At 43.2% G+C, this 18522-nt stretch overlaps 1 protein-coding gene across 1 annotated transcript; it reads right to left on the bottom strand.

Moving 5' to 3' along the window:
• Positions 1 to 315: 315 nt before the first annotated feature.
• LOC306946849 (CUB and zona pellucida-like domain-containing protein 1) lies at positions 316 to 7736 on the bottom strand (the record flags this gene model as incomplete). The annotated part of the gene is made up of 9 exons (XM_079535950.1): positions 316 to 482; positions 1294 to 1562; positions 1908 to 2293; positions 2915 to 3087; positions 3940 to 4160; positions 4720 to 4870; positions 5664 to 5878; positions 6100 to 6232; positions 7646 to 7736. The coding sequence occupies 9 exons, from the start codon at positions 7734 to 7736 to the stop codon at positions 316 to 318; spliced, it is 1806 nt and encodes a 601-aa protein (XP_079392076.1).
• Positions 7737 to 18522: the final 10786 nt, after the last annotated feature.

Raw genomic sequence — 18522 nt, 5'->3', positions numbered from 1 at the left:
TCTTACTTTAGATGAGTAACATTACATCTAAAGTTAGTTTTTGAAATGTTTTCTGAACAAACAGCCTAGAATAGGCAGTAGCATTCTTCCGACTCGTTTAAGATGATGATGCTGATTTAAGATGCAGCCCTAGGTTGAGGAGTCTGGTTTTCATCTGTATTCTTTTTTCAAATAATTAAAAAGATTGAAGCATGTTTCCAAGCGTTGTTGCATTGCAGGACTGTCAATTTGCTTCATTTTTCCCATTCTCCCCTCTGAGTGATAAATCTGAATAGAAATTTGTTACCAATTCACAACGTTGTAGAGCAGTTAATATCAACTTTGGATTTTTTGGTAGCTGTATCTCGATAGGCATTTATTGTGATATTTTAGTGCCACAGCTACCACAGTGATAACGTTTGAAATCAAAACCACAAATGAAAGGGCGTAGAAGCTGTCTTGTAGGTTTGGGGTTTCTTCAGCATCTGTCCTAGTGAGGGATTCTGTACAGAGAGAAAAGAAAGTGGAGTGTTTAAAGCGTTGAGCACCACGTCGTTTCAATAACACTCAGTAAGCATTTTCTCAGGTATTTTTTTGAGATGTTGACCTGCACTGGTGCTGAAGGTTGTTGGATTGGGGCAGGAAATCTCAGCTGTCTTAAAGTTTTGTAGCTCTCATTTTAAAGCATTGTGCTGAGGATTTTTTTGCTCCATTGCCATTCGTTCCATTTTTTGTCCCAGTAGGCCATGCATACAGTGAGAGGAGATTTACTCTAGCACTGTCTCTTATGTTCATCATCTGGCATAGCATTTCTGTAGCACTAATAAACAACCAAGTGAAAGCGAGTGGAAGGAGATTTCTCAGAGTTAGTTCTATGACAAGATACAAAGGTTATAACAAAGCCTGATCACGCCTGGGGGTGCGTTTGTTTTTTTAAGTGAGTTTATGACTTGGAGAAATAAGCTGAATTCCTTAGGGTTTACTTCATAAAAAAATAAAAAAAAAAAAAAAAACAAATTTGAAAGTCTGAAATCTCATTTCCTAACTCTTTACAAATACATAGTCAAGTCCTGCTCACGCTACTTTTGTAACTAGAAGTGCTTATTTTTTGGCTTTAAAGACTTGAATGCAAAAGCCCATTGGGCCGTCAGTTTGAAAAGTGCTTCTACATTCACACAAAATGCAAAGTTGTTGAACCCATTGCTCTGATACCATGCTAGATCTCAACTGCTGCAACTTACCTCACTTGTGGAAGGAAGGTAATGGATTTACATAAAGGAAGAGCTTGGTTCTTAATTCACGTGCCCTTCTTACCTAGATGCTCAGCAGCCCTGCGGTCTCGTTTCAGGCGGATAGGACCTACTACAGCCTTGGTTTTCCAAGTGAATGAAGAAGTATCCCTCTTGTGCCTGGAGACACAGCCTTCGGTACAGCGAGAGTTCACGCTGTTGCTGTCACAAATTAAAACATCACACTGGAGATAAACTGATGGAGCTCTCCTCAGGAACCTGAAGGCATTAAAGCTGAATCTTCCATAGTGCTCCAGGGTTGGATATGTTACCACAGTGTCATCTTTGTTACAGCTGCAACAGAATTCAGAGAGCTGTTAAAGTGGACCACATCCAGTAGTCACTCTTGCCAACTACTATTAGCTCTAACCCAGAGCATTTCACTAGGGCTGTTATTTTTTTTTCCCCAGTATGTGGGCATACAATGATGTGCTTCCCCCCCCACCTCCCAGTACAATGGGGCACATGTTTTTCCTGGTTCCGTTTATGTACTGCCTTTAACTTTCTATCAAATTTAGCTTCCAACCACGGCCTGCTAAAAACAGTTGGAGAAGAGACAAAGGTAAAAGGACTACAGCTGACATACAGTTTGTATTTTCTCATGTACTAGGAGACAATCAAAGTAATTTAAGGTCTTACCCACTTCTAATCAAGTCATATGTTATTGATCCAAAATCAGACTGTGGAGATGCTGTGCAGGTATCAATGAACACCAAAAGGTCTGGGTCAGTGGAATAAAGACTGACTTGAACAAAAAGAGTTTGGTTCAAGTCTACATAATAGGGGGACTCAAGTACAGGGCTGGAGAATGAATCAGAATCATAGAATGACATGCTAACGTTGTATATTCCCACAGAGGTTGTGTTCTGGATTACATTGTTTTCTGTTACATAAATGACTTCTAGGGTTGAATTCTTTTCCATTATGCATTTTGCAACAATCTGGACGGTCTTTTTGCGGGTGATGATGTTGCCACTTTCAGAGAGAGTTATGATGTTGGTGTAAGTGATGCTCTGATCTTCCTCCTGTATTAGAAATGGTATGAAATGCTCAATTTTCATGACTGGAGAGGTGCAAATGTGTTGAAGTGTCCCAGCCGCACTTATCAGAGGCTCAAGATACCTTTGCAATAGGAGGTATGTTGCAATCAAAACAACCACATTCAGCCTTCTCACTCCTATTTGTGCCATGCAGGAATGTTGCATGAGTTGAGGAAAATAACAAAGCTACAGTTCAGTCACTCTTGTCTAAGCAATGCTGTTAATTAGCTCTTAGGAATCTTGCTGTCACAGGGCTTTTCTCTTTCCTCGTGACTTGTATCACTTGCAGAGAATGGAGCCACATACCAAACACTGTGTTACTTCTGAATAACTGCATTGTGCAGGAATGAAATATAATACAAAAATGTTGGGAATTAATTTGTTTGGATTACCCTGGGTTTCCTTTGAAAGCCTCGTTGATCGTTAGGTGCTACCAGAGAAAAATATCTTTCATTTTCAAGACGGGAAATGTGTAATTGGGTGAGCAATGTGAAAGTAAATCTGCTGTTAATTCATTCTCATCCTATCCATAAACTGTTCTGATGAGTCCCTGTCATTCCCAAGCTAGTGTTGGCTTGTACACGTCCTTTTTTCCCCCCTCTTTACCTCCTTAGTTGTTTCACAGCTGCTTAAAGGAAAGGAAAAGATCACTTGGTCTGTTGTAACTGGCCTGCAGGATGGGTCATTGAGCTGTAGGTGAGTTTCGTTATAGCCAAGGGAGTCCAGGTAAGCCTTGCTCAGAACAATTGTCATTCTGTCTGAAGAGCATGTAAGGGATGCTGCCATTGAGAGAGAAATTAAAAAAATAGATTACCACAAAGTGTGCTGCAGCTATTTCTCACCTGGTCCAGCTCAAGGCCCGCCCTTGATTCCATTGCATGGTTCTTAATTTGTCAGAACCTGACCCTGAAATGGCTTACGCACATCTGAGGTCACTTAGAATTTCATGCTCGGCTCCCAGAATTTGCTAGGCAAGTGAAATCATGTAAAACTCATGCTGAAAATTTAATTTTAAGCACAGTAACATAATGAATTGCAGCATTTATAAAAGGGAAAAGGAAGCAAAGTGCTACTGCAGAATGGGGGAGAGGAAACAGATTTCTGGCAGACATCAGAGTTTTAGAGGCTGCCCTTTCTACCTTGGTTAATGAGAACATGGGTATGCAAACAACAGATAAGGAACCAATAAGGAAAATTTCCCAGCTCGGGGTAAAGGAAATTGCAACATTCAACCCCCATTTTATCAACTGGTGTGGATCATTTCCTGAATGTCTTGGGAAACAAAAACATATAGTGAGTCAAAAAAAGCTTATCTTTAGATCTCTAGAAGGGCAACATTTCCTATTGTGTCCCAAAGAAGGAGAAAAATCATGTTTTCTGTGGAGATGTCCAGAAGGAGGACCAGAAAGACTGAAAAACATGCTTTGTTTTGAAGATAGATCAGGGAATAACTTATAGTGTATCGGTGAAACTAATGTGGGTTTTTTGTACTTTAGAAGAGTTAATGACTGCCACAATAAAGGCTGAAATCCTCAGGATCAACTGTCAGATCTTTTTGACTTTTATCATGGAGGGGAAGATTCGTATGTGAAAATGAGAAGCAAATTCTCACTCATAGCAAATACACTTACTGTCAGGCTCTGGGAGACTTGGCAGAATGCTGGTATATTGAGCAGAAAACCCTCTGTAGGAGTTGGCATAGTCTGTAGACAGCACGACTGTCATGACATTTGAAGAAGATTCAAACGTGGGCCGAGAAACACCGCATACTTTTCCAATTAGGCCAGTGTTAGTGGTGAGGCCGTCATAGACTGCCAGAAAATCAAACTGGCAGTGCTGATCTAGTTCCAGGCTATAAACAGAAAAACATAATTATTGTACTGGGAAGTCTGAAAACTCCCTCAGTCTTGAGGCTTTTCTCCATGCGTAATGTCAATCGATGCTGCCATCCCACTGACACAGGGGATCAACCTTGATAAAAAGCAGTGAGGGTCAGGATGACCCACAAATGCCGTTTTAAAACATGACCTTTATGTAGCAAAAGACTTAAAACTGTTGAATTTAAATTCAGATCAACCACGATAGCTTATGGAGAGTCACCTCTTCTTGTTTGCCTGTCTTGCTGCCTGACTCTGCAGCAGCTAAGGGGTAGCACATAGGGATTTGGAACGTGTTGTGATTACCTGAACATAAAAGTCAGCAAATCACATTTGTTTTCAAGGTGTATAGATATTCTTACATGTCTTAGATAATATTATAGATAGTACATATTATACACACGTTACATAATATCTTACATATTATAGATAAGCTTACAAATACTTTTGCTTGCTGTATTTGAAGTAATGCTTCTGAACACAATGGAAGAAGAGTAACGGTGTGTAGTAAGCGTGTAGTAAATATCTACTCACAACAAATCCTGAAATTGTAAGCTTATCTTCGAGTTTTCTGTAGTCTGTATGTGCCAGACACAATAGGTAAATTCAGGGTAAGCTGCTGGGTAGTTGGGGCTGGTAAATGTCCCACTGGGACCAGTCAAGTTTCCCCCACAGTTTTCAATTGCTGAAAGGAAGAGCGGACACAGTGGTTAACACAATGGTGTATGTGTAATGAGCCATAAAAAATAAATTCTAAAGGTACAGCAGGGTTGCTTTTCCAGGATTCCATTCCTGTAGAAACGAATAAAGGCACTAAAGATAACATTTCTATAAATTTTGGGGAATTTCAGGTCAGGTGGCAGCTCATAATTCATTATAAAATGGAGCCTGTTAGCACATGTGCATCAAGGCGCCGTGTAAAGGAAACTGAAACGGCTGTAGATGAGTTGACTTTGCTACTGTGGACAACTGAATTGAATTCACTCTGGGGGTAAGTTAGTGCTTTGAAAAATGAATACTGAGAAGACTGCACCAACCAAAAGAAACCCTGAATGACTTGGTTAGAGAAATCTTGATCATGGTCTGCATGGAAGTGCAAGGTCTTCATGTTTGACTGATAGGCAAAGGCAGAATAACATCAAGACAGCGGAAAACTCAAAAAGAAAACACAGGCTGTAAATATAGGGTGTGTTTTTCCAGTAGCAGAGTTAATTAAACACTGGAGCAGTGTAAGCAACGATGTGACAAGTTCTCTCTCCAGCTGAAGCTTTCAGATGTTGGGTACCATGCCACTCAGATTAACAGGAACAAAGGAACTGATCGAGAGCTAGGGCTGATTATTATTATTATTTTTCCTTCAGAATAAGAATATACTGAACAAATGCAGAGAACTTACTGGGTGAAACTTTGCCTTGTAAGCTCTCCTTCAGTGGTACAGCTTAAATGGTGTTTAATGACTGCATTAAGTTCCGGCTTACCTGTTTCTGGTGAGAAGAAGTAATAGAAGACAAAGAAGTTCCGTGTGAAATCCACAGAGTTTGTTGTAATGAGAAAAGTCAGACTGTTTGAAGATGACTGGAACACTGGGACGGCGTCAGTGTTGTTACATACTTGTCCAAGAAGAGGTGAATTAGGTGAGGGACCATCATAGACTTCAATATTTTCTGTTTCACAGCTTGAGGAAGGATTGAATCTATTTAAAAAACCAAACACAAGCAGAACAGATAAATATCCAGGTTCCTTGGGGTATACAAACTCAGTAAGCATTTTACTGAAGCAAATACAGATAAATATTTGGAGGTTACAATGTCTTGAGATGAAATTAAGATATTCAGCCTGATACATTTCAATATTTTTCTGTGCTTTGTTTTGATGGAACGAAATGCTACCGGAACAGCTGGAGGAGATACTTACTTAAAATACGAGAAGATGAGCCTAATTGTTTGATTATCACTCCTCTGAATGTGCCAGGCACAGTTTGCATTTGAATTGAGGTCAATCTTTAACGCTTTGTTGGAGTCTGAGAGCGAAGCACCGCATCGAGGATCTGTTGGGGAACAGCAGGACAGCAACCAGCTCAGCCTTGCAACAAGGTCTCGTCCTGCACTGTGCAAACTCTGGGACAGTCCACTGCAGAGCAGGCAAGCAAAGCATTGTACCATTTTGATTTTTCGTTTCTACTGTAGTAGCTATTGAAACTTGAAGAATCAAATAGGAAAAGAGTATTAGAAAATATTTTTTTTCTCCTCACTTTCACGAATAGCAGAGAAAATGGAGCTAGGGAAACACATGCAGGTGAAGCCAAAGGCAAAACTGGAAATTCCAGATGACATAGGACATCTTGGCAGCTCTCATTGGCAAGGTTGGTGGTTACAAGCACCTCAAGCCCTGTCTTCCCCCTATGCTCTTCTCCTGAGGATCTTTGGATCTAGTTCTGGGTTTCAGCCTTTACATGAAAGCACCTTGGGGACCCACACTCAGGGAATCAAAAGAGCTCTTCAGATGTGAGCTTCTGAAGGACCGTGTGTATGATTGGTGCTGCTCACAGGTCTGGGTCTCCAACTCTAAAAGGAGGCAGCTAAAGAGGGGAAGCTTCAAAAAGTGGCAATGAAGGTGAGCAAAGGTTTAGAGAAACTTCTGGACAAGAAAGAAATAAATAAACAGCTTAAAGCAACGTAGGACAGAAAAGAGGAGCCATAGGTCTGTATTCATGGTGAGGTATTCTCTTCCTCTATAAAAATTCAGTGGCCTGAAAAAAAAAAAAACACCACTAAGCTGTGATTTCGAAGCAAAAGACCCAGCTCTTTGCATGTGGATTTTTGCTGTGGATTGATGTGAATTTTAAAATTAAACGTCAAAACAGCTTAGAACTCTGACAAAGAATGTCTTTGGTAACTATCAAACACTAAGAGCAATTCCTCTTCTGGTCAGGACAGCTTAAAGCAGCAGGAAGCATTTCCTATACAGCGTCTACAGTCCCAGATGAAGAGGTTGGAATTACTGCTGAACTCCAGAGGGGAAAGAAAGGGTTAGGGACAAACCTTTGTGTCACATAGGAAACCTCTGAACTGTAAGAGCATTACAAGGTCTGCTTTGCCTGACTTGGTACCAATGCTTCCACAATGCCCAAAACTGTTTCAAAAAGCAATGCTTTCCAAGTCACTTCAGCCATTAGTTCAATACAGTATCAATTTATAAAAGCATGTTTCCATTCCGGAGCAAAATCTCTTCAAAATTGAGTTCTTCAGTTAAAAATTTGACATAACTACTCATATATTGCCATTTTTTGTTGTTGCTGTTGTTACTACAGTCTTTAGCAGTTACTAACATCTGAGTGTGCCAATATTTCGCAGCAGTATGGTAAAATAAGATGCACTGGGATGTACGTTTGACATTTTTTTCTTCAGTTGCCTAATAAATAGTTCAAGAGATAATTAAATTCCACAATGAAGAATGTTACTTTCCATACCCATGAATTCCATCGTGTTGTCTTCAGCAAAAGCCAGAGCAGCTAAGAGAGGCAGCAGGAGGAGCTGTCTGAGCACCCGCATTTTGATGGCAGCTGGGATTAGCAGCCGAGGGTTTTCTGCCTTTTATACCTCCTGCTATTTCCTAATCATCTCGTACGGTGTGGTATCGCAGAGAGAGGTCTTAATATCTCTCTTGCTTTTTCTTTTTAACTGATACAAATGGGAAAGTCAACAGATGTGCCCTTTTTTTTTCCTCACATGTTGCGAGGAAGTTGTTTAACTGTGCTTTCATCAGCTCCATGTGGTTTCAAAGCATGTTCTTCTGTTGGTTCGTTGAGCATCTGTTCAGGTGTGCTGACGTTAGTCTGACATGGACAGCAATGTGCTGAGTGGGACAGACAGCCACGTCCAGCCTTTGATCAGAGAGAGCTCCGTTGTTCCCACCTTCCTTTTGCCACATATCCCTGTAGGCGGCCCTGGGCAAATCAGCGTGTCCTTACTGGAGATTCCTCAGCTTGTAAAATATCGTAACAGAGTTGTTCTGAGTAGTAATTTCCTGTTGCTGAAGTATTGGTGGCTGGACAAGGCCAGGTTAATGCCAGCCACGGATTTAACTGAACAGAATTAATTGCACTGCAGACGCTTTGTGAGTAAAACTTGGTTTCAGAGTAAAAGCTCCAAGAGCCCCAATTAGAATCATAGGTTCATTAAGGTTGGAAAAGCCCTCTAAGATCCCCAAGCCCAACCCATGCCCACTGACCATGTCTCTCATGTCCATCTCCATGGCTCTTGGGCGGTTTGTCTTTCCTGAAGGACTGAAGCTCTTTAAAGTGGAGCATTTCCTACTGCAGCAGCAAATAGCAGAGTTTAAAGCTTCCACAGGCTGTGATGCTGATAGTGCCACAGATGGCCTTGTTGTTTGGCATATGCCCAGTAGGGCAGATTGGGAGCCTTGCTGGGGGAATCTTTCCAATGTGAAGAGGTTCAGCTGTGCAAACAGGTGTTCTTTCATGTTCCCTAGCAAAGGCAAACTGCAGAGCAGACCTCCTTGAAACACATCCAGGTGCTTCTCATTTATAACCATTTCTTTTTGGAATAAAACAAAATTCCTTTCTTTTGTATGCAAATATTGAAATATTGCATCTGCAGTTATGCTTCCATTCTAGTCTCAGAGCATAACCTTCCTTAAAACAGTCCTCCCCGTGATTTTTAACTGTCTTTAAGGATTCTGAATGTAGCTCTCTTCCTCAGGACAAGATATTTACACTGACTTCAAATGTGGAATGGAGTCACAGAATCATTAAGGTTGGAAAAGACCACTAAGATCATATATCCAACCATCCACCCATCACCACCATCATCCCATATACAAGAGGTATGGAATATGTTTCATATTTGAACCTTTTGATTCCAGAAATACCGAATTAACATTTATCCTTTATTAGCCTTTCATTTCTTGAACCCACACACATATTTGCAAGCAATTTTCAGCTGCTGACACCCACTTTATGTGCATTTAAAACATGAACTGGTGTACAAAACTCAGCCCTGGTCAGTGCTGCATCCAGCAGCACTAGGAATAAAACCCTCTGTGGCTGTTATGTGCTGGTACCTACAGGCTGGTAGGCAAATTCTTGGGAGTTTCTTATGTATGGGGAAATCCTGTCCTGCATTTGCTCTAATGGATCTGGAGCCCCGAGCCTGGTGCCAAGTCTGAGTTCTCAAACTTTTACAAATTCTGCACGTTAAGCCCACGTTCAGATGGTGCAATTTGCTCACGGATCAGGCAGAGCTGAAATATTAATGACCTGCTGTGAGTTCCCTTTTCCATCTCCAAAGAAAATGGCTGGTAGGTCTTCAGGAAAGTCCTCTAAAATGGGAACAGGATGACTGTATGGAAGGTATTTTAAAATAGCTGATCCTTAGAACAAATTAGTGTGCATTTTGGAAAACAGGAACAAGAATCCAGCTGCAGTGGATCTGTTATTTACAGGCACTTTTCCTCACTGCCTGTGGCTGGGAGTGCAATAGCAGAGAAAATGTGACTTCAAGCACTTTAAATCATTACCTGTGAGAAGCAGAACAGCAGGGTTACCAGCACAGTGGAGTTCTATGTGAATGAAGCGCAATTAGGAAATACTCCAGCTCAGGACTGAAATCTCAGCCATTTTCCTAACAGGCATTACAGTCCCTCTGGCTTAGGATTGGCATTAAGTGGGCCAGCCCTGGGCAGAGCCACTACAACAGAGACCTGGTCAGATCAGATCTAAGCATCACACAGAGCATCTCATTATGAGTTTGAGCAATTTGCAGATATTCACTGCATGGAAACTGAGTACTGGCCTTCAAGATGCTTTTCTCATCCCAACAAAGCTCACCATGTTACCAAAATTTAATAAATGTCTTTCCTGTAGAGTTCTGTGGTGACTTTCAAGACACTTTTCTCTATTATAAACTGGAAGTTACTCTTCTCCCTGTTTTCACTATGTCGTTCCAATAGGGCAATTTAACATATTGAGTTAAACACATTCCTGGCTCAAAGTAATACAGTTGGAACAGATATTGAAAGTAAAGGGATGAAACAAATATGTATATCATGAAGAAAATAAATATTTTTTTCAGGTCTAATCTCCAGCAATAAAAACTAGCATGGAAAATGTGAATAGGTCATAGGTATTGGAGAGATTACAGCTCTGGGCATGGACAATATTTCTCCAAAAACTGTTGAGCTCCTATTTAAAATAATTTCTCAGACGTTATTGGTTACAAGGGGTTCTTATTCTTCTTGAGCTTGTAAAGCAACACCACTGCTTTACAAGGCAGGTTAGTAATTCTTGAATACTAAGTATTTGAGTTATGCAGTACAAGAGAGGGAAACAGTCTTGGTGGGGAAGAACAAAAAGCTGATCCATCACAGTTTATCACTGAGTTTTTACTGAAGTTTAGGCTTTTACAGGTCTGGAATATAGATCCAAAAGTTTGAAATTAAGGAACACAATACAGTTAAGATTAAAATACGAGCAGGTGTGCAACCTACTGATCACATTTATAAGTGATCAGCGTGATATTAGAATTAGAAGAAGTGTTATTGGGGCTACTGTAGTCTGGAGACAACGATAATGACATTTCCACTGCCATCTCCTGTGCTTCTTTTGCCTCTGGCTATGCAGCCCTGGTAGCAGCGGGAGGAATAATCGTATCTGTTGCACACTGCCATCTTGCACTGTAGGTAAACGGATGAGTATCTGCTGATAAAACTGGGGGCTCTGAATCGGAACTGGACAATCCTGCTGTCTGGTGACAAGTAGCTCCTATAGGTTGGGTCTCTGACACACCTGAGGTAAGATAGAAGGGAAAAAGGATAATAGTTATCACACAGAAATTGTGACGTGGTTTTTGTATCATTTGTTTCGTTATTTACTAGTGATTTTCTTTCTATTTATCTGTGAGATTCATCACAACTTATAGTCCTGAACTCCTGAACACAGATGCAGTAATACAGAAGTTATATGGGTAGGATGGTATATGTAATGAAACATACATAACTACCACACATATATGTAAATATATGAAAGTAAAGCATCTGTTGGAATTCCAAGTATATGAGAAAGGGCTATAGTGTAGCCCTGTTATCTTCACTTCAGCCTTTGGCTTTGTAAAAACTACACAGAAACAAACCCGTATCCCAAATCAAACAAAGACACTTAAATGAGTGTCAATTAGTTCATTCTTTTTTTTTTTTTTCTTCCCTAATAAAATGTGTGAAATGCTTTCTGAAGATTTGTACTGATTTCTCTCCCCTAGCAGAATGCAATGGTGAATTCAATGGTGAATTAAGCATACTATGACAGCTTAAAAAGATGTGCTTGTGGTGTTAGCTAGTTCATGTAAAATCCAGCTGCTTCTTACTAATGGATAATTCAAATGTTTCATAGAATCACAGAATGACCTGGGTTGAAAAGGATCTCAAAGATCATGTAGTTCCAACCCTTTCTATGTGCAGGGTCACCAGCCAGCAGACCAGGCTGCCCAGACCCACATCCAGCCTGGCCTTGATTGCCTCCAGGCATGGGGCATCCACAGCCTCCTTGGGCAACCTGTTCCAGTGCCTCACCACCCTCTGGGTGAAAAACTTCCTCCTAATATCCAACCTAAACCTCCCCTATCTCAGTTTAAAACCATTCCTGTTTGTCCTGATACGTTACATATTAATATGTTACAGAACCATGGCTTTTTGGCGTGTCTATTTATTATTTCCCATATTGCCTCAACCACACACAAGGAATAGCTTTGAAATGGCTGCTGAGATATTTTCCTTACCCGTTTCGTATGATATCAGATGCCACAGTCACAAAGTCATGGGGATTTGGAGAGACCACGCAGGTGTCTGCAAACAGCATCACGTTTGGCTGTGTGCTGTACAGGGTAGCACGAACAAACAAATCCCGGCTCGGCATTACATAGTATGGGGCTGCCTTCACTACATTGGAGAAGGATGGAGAGTCATAAAAGGCAAACTTGACGACAAATTGCCTAGATGGATTTTCCTGGTACAGGGGCCGTATGACGCTGGGTATTGTTTGAGCACCAGCGTCGTCGTATATTTTGCAGGCAAAGTTTAGCAGAGGATTTCTATTTCTGCTGTAGAAGTTGCTAGAAATGGATCCTTCCACTGTGTTGGAGTAAGCGATGGCTCCACGTGATATCTGTTGAAACATTAGTAGGTTAAGAGCTGCAGAGGAATGCTGAAAACACTTCCTAAATGCTGCTGGAACTGGGGGCACAGGCAGAGGAGAAGCATAGCCAAGGCCACCGTGGCCTTGCTACCCAACACCATGGCCTTGCTGCCTGGCCTCAGAGCTGCAGGGCTGTGAGAAGGTGTGCAGCACAGTGCCAGGTGAGATAAGGGCTAACATGGGTCAGCTGGACGGATGGCTCATTTGAGACCATTAGTAGCTCATGGACTCGAGAGGGAAAACAGGTATAAACAGAGGTATAAAATCCTAAAGGAAAAAAAGAAAACCACAACATGGAAAACAACAAGGGGCCAGCAGGGAATGGCAGCTGAGCACAACAAACGCATGCTCCAAGGAGCCATGGGGAAAGAACCTTCTTCTCCTGAATGGTACCTTGCCAGCAAAGACCCTCTGGGAGCCTCAGTGGTGTGGTGAGCATGCAAACACCCAGCTAGTTAACTTGTGCTGCATGTTGTATTCACCAAAGTGTGGGTTTGCTTTATATAACTAACCTCTTCCAAACCCACTAGCAGAGTCTTTGTGCACAGCTGAATGTGAGAACAAGGTGACCTGAAGAGCAAGCGTTACAAAAGGGAAGGGGCAAAAAAGATGAGGAAGATTCCTAATAATCTGTATAGCTTAGAATCAAGAACTTTGAGAAACATAATTTTGTTGTAGTCTTATTATAGTGTTCATCAATGCTTTGTTAACATAACGCTGTTGATATTTGTGCTCCACCTCAACTCCTCCAGGTTGTGTGGCTGCATCCTCACATAACAAGCATTAGAAATGCTCGAGAGCTTTGCTCACAGATAACTTGGACTCTGTCTTGGCACACAATAGTTTCAGCCCGAGGTTCTCACCAGCCTCTGTGTGCCGCAGCCATCGTATGGTATGCGGAACATGACATGGTAGCTGCTGATCACAGGCTTGCACCTGGGGTCCCTCAGGTGGATGTCACTTGCAAGGTACCCTCGGGAGTTGATGTAGGATCTCCTGATGATTGCCCTCATGTAAGTAGGCAGACAAGCAAGGGTTGCTGGAGGAGAGGAAGTTTGTTAATAAAGCCTGTTTTACTGCACAGCGTAATGCAGCATGTGTTAAATACCATTACGAATGCAAATGCGGGCTTTACTGGCAATAACAGCTGGCTGCAATAACCCCTGAGCTGTTTCTTTGGTGATGAGGTCCCTCTGGAGTGCGCTGGCACACCTGGCTGACAGCCTGGCAATCTGCTGGCAGATGTTTCAGATGTGCTATGCCCATGAACGTAGCAGACATAGGCCAGCCTGTCCCTCAGTGCTACACTGGTGCTGAGCAGACATCCTCTGCCATATACTTTCAGCCTCCTCCAACTCACATCTTGCCCAGCACAGGAGGGACTGGGGAAGAAATGTAATCAAAAAGAAGAAGAAAGGAAAAGAACTTACCTTGACTTGTAGGTACTGGCTTTGAAGAAGCTTTTAATAGAAACAAAAAAAGCAAAACAAAAAAAAACAGCAGAATAAGTGAGAGCGAATGATAAAAATATCTGCTTGTATGTGATCAGCTTACACAATGATAATCATCTGAATGCAGTCTGACTAGAAAAGGTAGAATCAACTGATCTGAGGAATGGAATTGTCAAAAGTGATGAGAAGTGTATAGACTGGAATGATGGCATATGGCTAGCACTAAGGGGACAAGACTTAATTCTGCTTATTCCTTTGTGTAGTCAGATGACTCCATGCTCAAATGCATGCGCTGCAAGGTCAGATCCCTGTATGTTGCCAGCACAAGTATGGATGTTTTTCTGGTGTGACTGGAGTGTCAATGCGTAGCTAATAGGGCCAGACTTTAAAAGAAGACATTATTCTGCCTTCAAGAATTTGAGGTGTGATATTTGCAGTGTATGAACAGAACTTGAACTTCAAGTTTTTTCAACAGTTAAATCCTGTCGCAGGGAACTTTAAGGTTCAAACCAAATACCATTGGAAATATCAGAAATTCACAGTGACCTCAACTTGGGAAGGTGCTGACTCCCAGAACAGAGTAAAATGGGGAGCTGTGTCAACATGTCATCGGATCACAACACTGAGGGCTGACCAAGTGCTTAAACCAGAATAACACTGCATTACTTACAAGTGCTGATTTCTGTGCTTTGAGGAGTTGAAGAGACTGGTAGAGTCGAGGAGACCAATGGAGTTGTTGAGGCTCCTATTGTGAGAAGAGAAAATATGGAAGTAAACATTGTCTGAATCTTAAATACATTCATCCCTCATATGATGAGTGTGTATCCCACACAAATTAGGCCAAGGATTCCTAGTGGTCTTTCTTGCCTGGGGAACTTCCCTGGGCTCTGAGCTCCGTTCATGAACATCAGTTTTTTTTTTTCCTTGAGGGAATCAGCAGTTTTGTGCTAAGCTTAAACATGACTCCAATTGCAGTAAGTGTAAAGCAACACATACCTGGTGCTTCAGACATGGTGCTGCCTGCAGGGGCTGGTGGGACATGAGAGAGAACACAAAAGTTAGAGGCTTCCCAGAGCAGGACTGGTGTAATGCATGTGCAGGGCAGGAGAGCCCCAGGCTCACACTCACACACTGACTGCACAGCCCCAGGAGATGAAGCTATGCTCAGCCCTATGCTGGTGCTGCTGGGATCTGCTGTAATGAGGGAGCATCCCCAACTCCAGAGCTGTGCCATGGCTTGGATGCTGGGTGATACAGAGATCCCAGTACTGTCTGTGGTGTGGGGTTGCCCTAGGAGCCATGTGGTCCAGTGCTAACCCCAGGTTATACTGGTCCTGTACCAGCACCAGCCCACATTCCTCCCTGGCTAGGTGTGGGAGCCAAGAGAGAGGTCACTGGGATCGCCTCTGGGAATGAATGGCTGCATCCATGAGATTACATGCACTGGGAGCCAGCCAGCACCTGGTCACAGCTTGGGCAGAGATCTGAGGGTGTAACGCTGAGCATCACTTACAGCTGGTAGTGGCTGCTGGTCCAGGAGTGGGAGAGGTGGTTACTGTGAGAAGCAAAATAATGAAACAAATTATTGTCCACAGCAAAGCAAGGACTGCTGATGTTGAGGAAATTAGTGGTTTTGTGCCAAGCTTAAGCACCATACCAAATGCAGTAAGTGTAAAGCGATGCATACCTGGTGCTTCAGACGTGGTGCTGCCTGCAGGGGTTGCTGGACATGGGAGAGAACACAAGTGTGGATCAGGAGCTGCCCAGGGCAGGACAGGCAGGATGTACCCATAGTGATCGTGCACAGCCCCTAGGGATGCTTCTGCATCCTGAGCAAATCCATAAGGTCTGCAAGCAGAAATAAGTACCTGAAGTTTCAGCTGTGGTGGATTCAGTTGGGGCTGCCAGAAAGAAAGCAAGAGCCAAGCATTAGCAGTCTTTAAATTATCATGTGAGCAAAGCAAAACCTATCCAACCAAAGCCAAACTGACATTAAGCTGCAATTAAGACCAATGTAATCAGACCCTTATTTCAGCTCCATTGTAGCAATTGCCTTCACCTGTGCTCCCAGGGCTGACCAGATCCTTTCCCCAGGTGCCCAATCAGTGGCTCAGGCCATGACTCAACAATTCCATACACCATGCCCACTAATCATGACCCTAATGCATGCCTATTCATCTGAGCGCTGTGATTTTTTGGAGCTAACAATATGCTCAGGGCTGTCACCTCCCAGAATGTAGATAGCACTACTGAAATCAAGGGGAATCAGCACTCCATGATGGGAGAAATAATATTTGACTACATCTGAGGTGACTGAGTGGTGAAGTGCTCCATACCTGTTGTTCCAGGAGTGGTAAGATCCACAGGCCCTGTGGGCAGAGAAAATAAACACCATCAAAAAAATGAAAGCCAGATCATTGGTTATAAAGAGAGATAAACAGAAGCACAGCCTGGTATCCCCTAGACCATGACCTAGGAGATGTTATCTGATGCCCTGGAGCAGCCAATGCCACCCTACTGAGGATGTCTATCAGCAGGGGATGTTGATGCAGGTAGTGGGGAGAACAGCAATTCCATCCCAGCTCTTCACCCAGACTGCAATAGGAATTGCTGCTGGCAGCAGAGCAGCACCACCTCTGCACTGTACGCTGAGGTGAACAAGATCCTGGATGCCAACCAGCACTGCTTTTAAATAAAATAACCTAGGTGCAGCTTGAGGTCAGTCAGGAAGAAAGCATTTTGCTCTGTCATGTGCTAAAGCCTCCAGGCAGGTGTGGCTCATTCACACTAAATAAAATGTAGAAGAGGAGTACCTGTGCAGATAACACCAGCATCTTCCTTGTGCAAACAGTCATGCGTTCCCAGCTCCCTGTGAGAGCACTGCTCCAGGAAGGACTCATCCCCTGTGCATTTCACATCATCCATGAGGATATCTCCCTTGCCTTCCCCAAAAAAGGCACTTTTTTTGGCTGAGACGGCATCTCCGCAGCTCAGCTCCCTGCACGCAACCCTGGCACTGTTTATGTCCCAGTCATCATCGCAGATGGTTCCCCAGCTGCCGTTGTAGAAGACTTCCAGGCGCCCTGAGCACTCGTTGTCTCCATTCACCAGCCTCAGAGACAGCTCTTGGAAAAACAGAAGGAAACACGTGGTTGCTCAGCAGCCTCAGCAATGGGCAGATGTGTTTACCAAAGAGGAAAAACCAAGTTGCTATGTAAAATATCAGATGTGAAAACTTTGCAAGACCTGCCTATGGAGAACTCACCAGCTGGGACAGGCTCAGTTGGGACTGGGGGAGTAACAGGCTCTGGAAAAGGAAACAGAAAAGTGAACTTGTGGTCTTGCTACAGCGGATGGTTAATGACATTCTTCAGTTCCTATGTCAGGTAAAGAAAAGCAGTAGTGACATAACCCATTAATCTCTGGGAGCATGGACACAAAGAGGAGAAGGCCCATTTCAGCCATTTCACCTCAGTCATTTTGGGTTCAGCAGATCTCTGGCACTGCAGGGCGAGGGGAAGGTGAGCTCGAGATAGCAAGAGAAACATATTTGAAACTGCCTCCTTTCTGCTTTGTCTGAGTACGGCCAGAATTCAGACATTTGCACAACCTGGGCTCCAGCTCTGCCAGAGGGAGGTGGGGTAGGACTGCCAAGGCTGACTGCTCCAGCAGTGTTAAATAGGCAGTGCCTTAGTATCTCTCTTGGAAAGTCCAGCAGACATATGGCCATCCTCTTGCCAGGAAATGAACAGTGCATGTTGGCAAACGGTTCTTTTGGAGTCATTTTGAAGTAAATTCTCTATCTTTTCTTCCTATTTATTCCCTTTGCTTCTTCCAAGTGCCACCTTCTTACATTCCCGTGTTCCAGTCAGAACACAAAATTGCTGGAAAACTGGGAACCGATTTGCAAGAATTCTAAAGGAAGTTACTGTTAAACACAAGAAGAGGACGTTTTAATTACAACAGGTCATAGTTCACAACTGATGTGAAATCAGCACTGAAATGTGCTCACCTACCTGCGCAAATGACACCGGCGTCTTCCTTTGGCTGACAGTTATGCACACCTATCCCTCGGTGAGAGCAGTCCCACAGGCTGTCCTCATCCCCTCTGCATTGCACCTCATCCAGGAGGATGTTCCCAGAGCCCTGGCCGAACTGTGCTTCAGGCACTGCCAACATAGGCTCCCCACAGCCCAGCTGCCGGCACACCACCTCAGCAGCCCCCAGATCCCAAGCATCATCGCAGACTGTTCCCCAGCTGCCGTTGTAATAGAGCTCCACACGGCCTGAGCACCTGCTGTCACCATCTGCAAGGCGCAGGGACAGGGCTGGAACATCTGCTGGGGAGAAAGAACACCACAGTCAGTGACCCAAGGCAGTGCTAGAGACTGTCTGCATCATCGGGATGACGGGGACCGGTAGCCTGCAGTGTGGTTGGATATGAGAAAGCATCCTCCTCTGAATTTACGTGCTGTTTTAGGATTGATATTATGAAGTCTTGAAGCCATCTTTCCAATGGTTGATCATGCAGCACCCAACGGGCACAGATATAGTCCTCTTCCATGACACACTGATGCAGGGAAAACGATCCTCATCCCTACAGGGTTCTTACCATTTCTTTACCATCTTCCTCATCTATATGGTAGCGTTGTCTAAAGGATGAACACGAACACCCAGAAC

This window comes from Tetrao urogallus (genome assembly GCF_951394365.1).
Source record: "Tetrao urogallus genome assembly, chromosome: 5".
Lineage (NCBI taxonomy): Eukaryota > Metazoa > Chordata > Aves > Galliformes > Phasianidae > Tetrao > Tetrao urogallus.
The sequence above is the reverse complement of the archived record's forward strand: the minus strand, read 5'-3'. Positions and strand labels throughout refer to the sequence as shown.